The sequence below is a fragment of the Microtus oregoni genome, unplaced genomic scaffold (assembly GCF_018167655.1).
Source record: "Microtus oregoni isolate MIOR12 unplaced genomic scaffold, Mior012 000196F_ref0000065, whole genome shotgun sequence".
Taxonomy (NCBI): domain Eukaryota; kingdom Metazoa; phylum Chordata; class Mammalia; order Rodentia; family Cricetidae; genus Microtus; species Microtus oregoni.
The window spans coordinates 283030-293391 of NW_024544855.1; the positions used below are offsets into that span (position 1 = coordinate 283030).

Genomic DNA, 10362 nt, shown 5'->3' on the forward strand with positions numbered 1-10362 from the left:
AGGGATGATGGGATAATTGATTTGTAATTGTGAGTTACTGCTTTTAGACAAATATATTGGTATAGATTCTTGTATATTGATACAAAGTTAAATTATATTGACTATTGTGTGCATGCATGTTTCTACCTCTGTTTAAAACATTTTTATGTATTGACATATATTGTATTGATATATGATAGTATATATTTACCATATTGCAGGGTACATTTCTACCTCTGATAAAGATACTTATGTAATGTTTGTGTATTGATATATATTTACCTACTGCAATGTATATTTGTACGTTGTTTATATTTGGAGGTCATTGTCCTCATTTGTTTCACAGTCGTTTATTGTCTTAGTCTTTAAGTTAGATAGATATTGAGAATTATATAGACTAATAGTCATCTAATTTTGTCATTTATAATTAGACTAATCAAGTTCTTTAGATATATAGAGATTATACTCAGTATAGATAGATAATCTTCAACTTCTTCAAAGAGCTGTAGAAAATGGCCTTTAATCTAACTCAGAGTTTTGTGGTAGTGAGACAGAATTGCTCCTGGCAACACCACTCTATTCCCGAGAGAATGTTGAGCACCAAAGACACTCCACCTGGAGCCTTTCTTTTTGGCAGAACTGGCCTTGGGGCAAAGAAATGCCCATACCTCAACCACTGACAAAGATACATAGCATGCATCAATGGATAAAACAGGACTGTCATATCCTGCCAAGACAGGGTAAGATAGTTTTGAAAAGTTGCTTGCCTTTGAAAATGGTATGTCAGTTATGTTAGGCCTTAGCCAAAGTTGGTTGCTTCAACGCTGCTAATGTGATTTTGGGTGATTGCCCAGGGAGCTAGTTGTCTCTGTGATTTGTTGCATGTTTTGGAAGTTGTTTTACTGAACTTCCTAATTACCCAGGTAACATTATTTCCCTTCTCAGATCTTCGATGGGGTTGAAGACTATATAAATGTAGTTACTTTCTCTCATGACTTGGCCAAGTTATTTATTATACAAGACCTAAGCTAGTTAGAATAGGATATTTGTACTTATTGTATATAATTTCATAGTAGGTTTAGAACTCTCTTATTTAAACAAAAAGGGGAGGTGTTGTGGGAGGTCCTCCCACTCTTGCAGCCTATAGCTGCTGAGATACTAGCCCATTGGGGCGTGGCCTCTCTCTCTTTAAAAAAGCGGCCACTTCCCTCTCCTCTCTCTCTTCACTTCCTGCTCCGCCGGAGACTAGACTTTCTTCTTGGTTGCGCAGAGGGCTGACGGTGATCTGTAAGTTTTTTCCCCTTTAAATAAATACCACCCTATTAATCATAATTCCAAACTGGTGTGGCATTGTTTATGACTTATGCCTTCAAGGGTGGGATGCAGAAGCATCATGTAAGGCAGTGGTTTTCAATATCCCTAATGCTATGACCCTTTAATACAGTTCTTTGTGTTGTAGTGACCCCCTCACACAACCATAAAACTTATTTCCATGGCTACTTCATACCTGTAATTTTGCTACTGTTGCAAATCATAAGGTAAATATGTGTTTCCCAGTTGTCTTTGCAGATCCCCGTGAAAAGGTCGCTTGACCCTGAAGGGTCACGAAGCACAGGTTGAGAACCTCTGCTCTAGGGCTAGTGGATGAGAAGGGGCTGGGGTGGGGAAGACATTAACCTCCTCTTTCCATTTTTTGTTTCCAGGCTGTGGAGAGCTAGGCTGGTCTTTCTGAGTCCTAGCCTAGGCTCCTATCCCAACCTGACGTGCTTCTGGGGAAACTGTTTTCGGCCCCTAGTGTGAGCTTTGCTAAATTTTCAGATTATGGCGGTGGAGATGCTCCAGGACTGGTGCAGGTGGATGGGTGTCAGCGCTCGTAGAAACTTGCTTATCCTGGGCATCCTGGAGGACTGCAGTGAAGCTGAATTCCAAGGGTCCCTGCAGGCTGCCCTGTGGCCCATGGGCCACTTTACTGTACTTGGCAAAGTGTTTCGTGAGGAGGATAATGCCACTGCAGCCCTGGTTGAGCTCGACCAGGAAGTCAACTATGCTTTGGTCCCAAGGGAAATCCTAGGCAATGGGGGGCCCTGGAACGTGGTCTTGGTGCCCAGCTGCTCCAGCAAGGAGCTTCTTTATCGTGTTTTCCACTTCTTAGAGCAACAGGGGAAGACAGTGGACAGTGTACCTGGAGACCCAGGTCTGGAGCTGGACAGAGTGTGCAGGCTCCAGTCAGTCAGGCAATCCAGCCCTGGGTGGATACCTTGCGGTACCAGCGTTTGGGTATGTTTTCTGGGAGCGTTCAGCCAGCCCCCGGGGAGGAATCCTTTGAGGCTTGGCTAGACCACACCACTGACATGTTTCGGGTGTAGCAAATGGTCCCAGAAAGGGAGAAGAGGAGACGATTTCTGGAGGGCTTGCGGGGAACTGCTTTGTACCTTGTACAGGGGCTGTTAGCAGAGAATCCGGCAAAGACTGCAGAGGAGTGCCTAGAGGCTCTGACCCGAGTATTTGGAGACAATGAGTCTCAGGCCACCATCCGAATCAAGTGTCTGACTGCAAAACAGCAGCCAGATGAGCAGCTCTTTGCCTTTGTGTTGAGGCTAGAAGTCCTGCTGCAGAAAGCCATCCAGAAAGGGGCTCTCTAGAGAACCTCTACGGATGATTTGCGCCTGAGGCAGATGCTCACCAGGGCTAACCTGACTGAGCCTCTGGAGGAAGCTCTGAGGAGGCTAAGAATGATCAGGAGATCTCCATCTTTCCTGGAGTTGTTGGGCCTCAAACGGGAATCTGAGGAATGGGAGGCAAGACTAGCCAGCAACATGGTAGCCCAGGTGAAGGATGAAGCTGGCAATCTGGCTTCTGTCCAGGCTGATGGCAGAGCCAGTGCTAAGGCAGAAGATGAGGTGGAGGAGCAGGCAAAGGACGAGGTTGAGGAGGAGATAGAAGACCATAACCCAGACCACAGCCCTGTAGACCCAAGCCAGACAGGACCCTATGAGCCCCTGGGACTCCCACCCCAGCACAGATGGGCAGTAATCTTAGAGAGTGCCCAGGAGGGCCCGGCTGCGTGCTGGGCAGCCTTGCCTAGGCAGGAGAACATAAGGCAGAGGACCCCTTCCTGTACCAGCCTAGAAGTATTGCTGAAGGGTCAGCCCCAAAGTAAAGGAGCGGGCCTGCAGATATCTGCTATACCCCCTGGCCTGGGAGAGATTAGGGAGAAATAGTCTCTTATAAGGGTCCTGACTGCCTGGCTCTTCTACCCAGTTAGCATCTCCAGGCAGGTTTATGACACTGCCTTGGGAATCTCATCCTTATCTGTTCTACTCACAGTGATCCAGGTATTCAGTGAGTACACACTTTAATACTAGCTCTCCCATCCATCACACCCTAGCAAAGCATATCAGTCCCTGACTTACCCTGCTAGCCACTACCGTAGCCCAGCTTGTGTTGCAAACTTCCATGCCAGCCAAGGCCCTATTTGCTCTGCTCCTATCTCGTGTTGTGTATTCCTGGACAGCTTTCTTGATATACTTACAAGCCAGAAACTTGCTGCATGTTCCCTGCAGATGTGTGTGTGTTCTTACCTGAGAAGGTGCTCTACAGAGATAGCAAGACAAGCCCTTGGAACCAGCAAAAAAGTATGGGTGATGGCAATCAGCAACTGGCTGATGCTCATCTTGTGACTGATTACAATCTGGGGTGGGCACGAAGACCTGGACTAAGGATGGATGGGCTCGGAGAACCAAGATTCAATGTTCCACTCTTGTTGTTACTTTTGTTATTACTTGTGACAACAGTTCTTCAGTTTGGCAAGATGTTCCTTTCAGTGCTTTCCAGTGTCCAGAATAATTCAGGATCACCCTACAGTGGGTGATTCTTCTAGAGAGTTCCTCCAAAAGAAAGAACACTTCCAGATGCCATCATTCTGTAAAGAGGTGTATCAGGGGTCCCTGGGAAGGAAGAAGCTGAGGCAAGTAAGCCTCAGTATGGCCAGTAGATGAGATCCTTTCTAATGAATCACAGAGTAGGAAAAGGTGGGACCTGTGGCCTCTAACAACTGGGGGAAGTTCTGTGCTGTCATCCCCCCGCCTTCAATGACTTCAGTAAATGTATCTGTTCAATAAATTTCATGGATGTTACAGTTGCATCCTGCTTTTTCTTGGCTTGGACTGGACTGGAGCAAGATTGATTTATGTACAAGGCAAGAACATGGAGGGCTGTGGGGGTGGCAGGGGGGCTTGGATTGGTAAAAGCAGACTGACCATGTGTATGAGGGCAGTGGCTATCTGGTTTCAGTGGGGAGGGACTTAAGGATGACAAGAGTTAGGGATAAGTCAGTTATGTGCTCAAGTGAAGCTATGGAGCAGTAAGCAAGGCCCGTGGACCCAATATTCATGACTGATGAGTGTTTCAGTTAGGAAAGCGTTCTCACAGAGTTTAAATGCCGTTTTTGATTACTAAAATATAGGAAAAAGAAAACCCCAAAAAAATTCCATGGAGCCACAAATAGCCAAAACCCTCCCCTGAGACAGAAAACCAAAATTGGAGGCATTATATTTTCTGATTTCATAATATATTACACAGATATAATGATCAAAAGAGTATCACACATAGTGGAGCATGCTTTTAATCACAGAGTTGGGAGGCAGAGGCAGGAGATCTCTTGAGTTAAAGGCATAGCTGGTCTACATGGTGAATTCCAAGACAGCCAGGACTACATAGAATGACTCTGTCTCAAACAAACAAACAAAGTATGGCATTGGCATCAAGGTGTGTATCAATGGGATGGGGAAAACATATAAGAAACCAGTCCCCACACCCACAAAAAACTGGGGAAAGAATGGTCTTTTCAGCAAATAGCACTCAGAAAGCTATGCATCTATGTGTAGAAGTAAGAATTTTGACCCTCACTTTGTTCTTGGAGCACTTTTATTTATCACATCAAAACTTTAGACAGAAAAAGCATAAAAGATTTCCTCAAACGATAAATGTTATGCATAGCATAAGGAAATATTCAAACAAACAAAATCACCATCTTTGGATTGGGGGAAAACATTTGTGAATTATAAACTTCATGGGGGTTAATATCTCAAATATCAATGAATTAGCACAACTCAATAGCAAAAAGCAAGCAAACAAAAACTCCCAAATAATTTGATTAAAAAATGGACAAAAGAGCTCAATAGACAACAAGTATATGAAAATGTACTCAACATCACTAGTCAATAAGGAAAGGCAAAGCAAAACCACAATGTGAGACTTCCCCAGATGGGTTGAATGGCTACTATTAAAAACCACAACAGAGCCGGGTGGTGGTGGCACACGCCTTTAATTCCAGCACTCAGGAGGCAGAGGCAGGTGGATCTCTGTGAGTTCGAGGTCAGCCTGGTCTACAAGAGCTAGTGCCAGGACAGGAACCAAAAAGCTACAGAGAAACCCCCGTCTCGAAACCCCCCCCCAAAAAAAATAGCCAGCTTCCTGGTTTGTGCTGGTTGCACAAATGCCTCTGGCTCTTTTGGGAGGTCTGGCTATGGAACACTTAAATGGGGTTTGTGAACAGAGTGCTACAAATTGCTTAATGGCAACATAAACCCGCTGCATCCCTGGAGCTGGGGTAGAGAGCATGACTTGCAGAGGCAGTGAACATACCTCCACCATGTTGTATGGGGCAGAGCCAATGGGCAGATCCATGGAGTTGTTCCTAGCCATGCCCACTTAGCATTTTTTAAAAAAGGTACTCCTTGTCAAAAATGATTACAGCTATGCAATAAAGACAGACTCAGACAAAAGTGAACCTCTGAATGGGCCACAGCGTGTTTAACATCATACACAGGCTTGGGAAAGAGAGGGAAAAGAGTATAAATAGTTAAATAATATAAATAGTACATACAGACAGTCATAGATTTAAGGAGAAAAGATAATAAAATAAATATTAAAAACTAAGAGTAAAAAAGCCACATGAGGTTGGAAAATACACAGAGAGTCTGAATTATGTATACTATTGTGTTTTCTTTAAATTTTTTGACTGTGAATAAACTAACAACAGAGAGATATTTCATTGTATGGGCTACTAAGCTAAAACAACATATATATTTTAAAGGTATTTTGACCTCAAAATTTGAGTCTAAGGATATGTTACTTTGGAAAAGAGATTCTACATTTGTTCCCACAGAAGATGAGAACCTTAAGTTCCTTCCAGGCTAATGTAGTATGATGGAACATAGATCCCCTGAAAGGTCTCCACAAACCCTAAAAATACTTTGCCCAACAAACAGCAGGAAGCAGTTTGGAGAAAACAACTCCCAAATTCCCAAAATGATTGTTTATAAATGTTTGTTTTCATTCGAAGGGGGATATGATATAGAGATGAATATTTTGCATTGGTAGGGACCTTGGTCTGTTGATACAAATTTAAGGTCGACTTTGTTACAGTGTATATATGTATTTCTGCTCTTGTTTAAGGTATTGTGTTTGTGCAGTTCATTTAAAAAGTAATGTATAATTAAAAATTACAGATTATTAGGCATTTATAATAGTCAAACTGGTAGTCATGTTATTCAGGTTTTCTAGATATATAGAGATATAATTCAGTTAGATAGATAATCTTCAACACTTTAAAGACTACAGAATATGACATTTAAAATGTTTTAAGAACTTAGACTTTTCTCAATAGTGAGACACGTCTGCTTCTGGCAGCACCAATTGCTTCAGAGACATTGATAGGCATTGAAGAAACTCGTCATGGAATTTGCCTTCAATGTGACAAGGCTAACCATTTGGGCAAGAAACTGCTCTTGCCTGGACTGTTTGATGGGATGCTGTATGAACTGGACATGCAGGACTCATAGAAAAATGACTGCTGAACTTGACTAAAGAAGGTGAGACAGTCCTTCAGGGTTTCTGCTTCATGAAAGAGTCTGCCAGACATTCTATAGGGCACAGAATAAACCAACTGATGAACTTTGCCATTACAAGACAGAACAGATATTCAAATTTCTTGCTTCATGGAAAAGTCTGTACTATGGGCCTGTAGACTGAAGATGGATGCCCCAATGGTACAGAAGAACTTTGGGTGACTGTCCAGGCAGTGAGATATCTCTGTCAGCTCTAGAGTATTGCAAGTTGCTTACAATGCACTTCCTGTTCACTTATATCCTCCTGGGGTCTTTGCTGGAATTGAAGACAAATAGGAATATAGTTTTCCTTAATTATAATAAAAAATAAATTAGATATAAAACTTTAGCTTCACAAAGAAATAGTGTCACTTTAATTCTTGCTTGATACTTGTTATATGTAATTTTACTGTGTTAAAGTTAAAACTTTCTTTTTTGTTTAGATAGAAAAGGGGAGGTGATGTGGGATATCCTTGATATATGTTGCTTTTATTGGCTAATGAATAAAGCTGCTTTGGCCTATGACAGAGCAGAATATAGCCAGACTGGAAGAAATATCTAGAGAGAGAGTAGGCGGAGTCAGAGAGACACCAGATAGCTGCTAAAGAAGACAGATGCCATGTAGCTGCCTAAGAAGCAAGCAACTAACAAACCACTAGCCATGGGGTAAAATATAAAATAACAGAAATGGGTTAATTTAAGATATAAGAGATAAATAAGAATACACGTAAGCTATTGGCCAAACAGTGTTGTAATTAATATAGTTTCTGTGTGATTATTCGGGTCTGGGCAATCAGGAAACGTAAGCACAACCTCTGCTTACAATTGTGGGTAGGCCTTTTTGTTTTTCAAGTCCTGGGCTGATGCAATAAAGCACTTCAAGGTACATATTAGACAGTGAGTGAGCAGTATGCTTTTCTTTCGGAACTATGAGGAACAGGAGCTGCAGAAGGAATCAGAAGTCCACAGCATGTAGAATCAGAATATGAAACTCCAGGAACATATTTGCACATGAGGCACATGGCCCACACTTTTGATAGTGATAGGACAGGAGCCTAGGCCTTCTTACATGCTTGACAAGAACCATACCACTGATCTCTGTAGAGGCTTACTCTGTGGGGGCAGTGATGAATATGGAATTTCACAGTTTGAAAGCGACCTGAAAAGTAGAAGTTGTTAAGTTTTTCAGCAGCACAATAAGAGTCTCTGCCGACACAATAATCCAAATTAAAGCAAATCAGATCGAATTAAAAAAAAATAACCAGGCTTAATGGACGCCAGGGTTCCTGGGTGGACCCAGGGAAAACATGGAGAGGGAGAAAAGAGAACCGGAATAAACACCAGAGAGGGAAAAGGGAAGACCAGGTGTTCCTTGGGGGTGAGGGGTAAATAGCTTGTGGGAGTGACCTCGAGCATCTCTGGGGAGGGATCACTGTTTGGTGGGTTGTCTTAGAGGTGGAATTTGGATTGAGGCAACTCCCAGGGGAGGTGACTTGAAATGGAGTTTTCTGCTCAACATTCCAAAATGAATGCCAGGGAGCTGGGGTGAAGCCCCCAGCTAAACATTCCAGTCTTTTTGGTTAAAGGGCTGCTGGTTCAAGTTTAGCTACTTACTGCGGGCATTGTTGATGTGGGAGAGGGGAGAGTTGGGAGTTGGTGGGTTCACACTCAGAGAGAGGTGTGGCTGGAGAGGCATCCAGTATACTGCCTTCCTGGAGACCTCCAGCAGCTGTTTCTTGAGGGAGGTAAGAAGGCAGGTGGCTAGGAGAAAAAAATATTGTTAATACCTGTCTTGTTTGCACCAACAACGATGAGTGTGCCAGGACAAGGAGCAGATAGGCCATTTATTATGGCATCTTGTTAAACCAGAGGGTGGAAGGTCCTAACTTCTAGACAGATCAAGTATCCACAATAGGTGCCCGCTTGGGTCTGGAGAGATGGTACCAGCATGGGTGTCTCAGAAGCTTGGCAGCCGAGGGGGTGGTGAGGATTACCGTGTGAGGTCCTGTCCATCCAAGAGAACTGGGAGCTATGTAGAAGGAGCTGCAGGCCTGCTTTTCATCCCACCCGGCTCCCGCACGGCTAGCTTTACACCCGAAATAACAACACACTAATTGTATTCATTTAAACACTGCCTGGCCAGTTAGCTCTAGCCTCTTATAGGCTAATTCTCACATCTTGATTAACCCATTTCTATTAATGTATGTAGACCACGAGCTGCTGGCTTACCGGGACAGATTCAGCATGTCTGACCTGGCGGCTGGCTCCATGGCGTCTGGCTCACTTCCCTTCTTCCCAGCATTCTGTTCTGTCTACTCCACCCACCCATGTTCTGACCTATCAGGCCAAGCAGTTTCTTTATTAATTAACCAATGAAAGCAACAGATAGACAGATGACCCTCCTCCATCAGAGCTAGATGTTTAAGGAATACTTTGCCCCTGGGGAGAGCAGGGCATATTTAGGGGCATTAGGGTCCACTGGTGTGGGGCAGGGAGACAAATGTCAGCATGTGAAAGGAGGAGGGAACTCAGAAGGGAGAGGTAGGGTAGGTGCAACGCCAGTGGAAGAGCATGGACTGGGAGGTGGTGATTAACAAGAAAGGGCCTGCCATAAAGGAGCTCAAATGGCAGGTAAGGGCATTGGGGAGAAGTGAGGGCCAAGATGACCTGACTTCATGGAGAGCTTGGTTTGTTGTTGTTTGATGAGTCCATTGGCCCTCTCCACCTTTCCCGAGGATTGTGGATGGTAGAGGGTGTGGAATTTACAGGAGATGTTGAGAGCTTCTGACCCGAGCTCCATGACCTTGGAAGTGAAGGCTGGCCCATTGTCCATCTGGATGGTCCATGGGATGCCAAACCGAGGAATTATGTGGTCCAGGAGCACCTCAGCCACCACATCTGCTGTTTCCATGGAGGCCGGAAACAGTTCTATCCACCCTGTAAAAGTGTCTACAAGTGTTAAGAGATAACAAAGTTTTTTTATAAGTAGGCATATGGGACAAATCAACCTGTCAACCTTTGCCTGGTTGATGCCCATGAAGCTGATGCAGAGACTGACATATATGGAGACACCTTGTGGACTGGCCTGGGCACATGTCAGTCAGGAGGGGTGAACCTGTGAAATATGATCTTGGAGATGGGTGGGGTCAAACAATGGCTCTAGAAATGGAACAAAGCTTTGGGGCCTATGTGTAAGGTGTGATGGATGTCTGAAATGATCGACTATGCCTGGTTTGGAAGAAGAATGAGACAGATATTTAAATTGAACCATCCACCCTTTGTTTTTGTGGCCCCCTTTTTATGAGCTCATCCCTACATTCTGGATTGTAACAAGGTTGATAGGAGGGAGTTAAGAACAAAATATGTTCTGTGGAATCAAAGGAGCTTGAAGCCAGCCCCCAGGGCTACTGAGTCTGCCTTGGCATTGCCTAAGATCACTGGGTCCTTGGAGGATTGGTGTCCCTGACAGTAATTTATGGCTACTTCCACAAGG

The 10362-nt window shown here is 43.9% G+C and overlaps 1 protein-coding gene across 1 annotated transcript; it reads left to right on the forward strand.

The window, feature by feature from the left end:
• The first annotated feature begins 1800 nt into the window (after positions 1-1800).
• Positions 1801-2621, forward strand: LOC121445478 (paraneoplastic antigen-like protein 6B). Its single transcript, XM_041647614.1, has 2 exons — positions 1801-2256; positions 2346-2621. The coding sequence occupies exons 1-2, from the start codon at positions 1801-1803 to the stop codon at positions 2619-2621; spliced, it is 732 nt and encodes a 243-aa protein (XP_041503548.1).
• The last annotated feature ends 7741 nt before the right edge of the window (positions 2622-10362 follow it).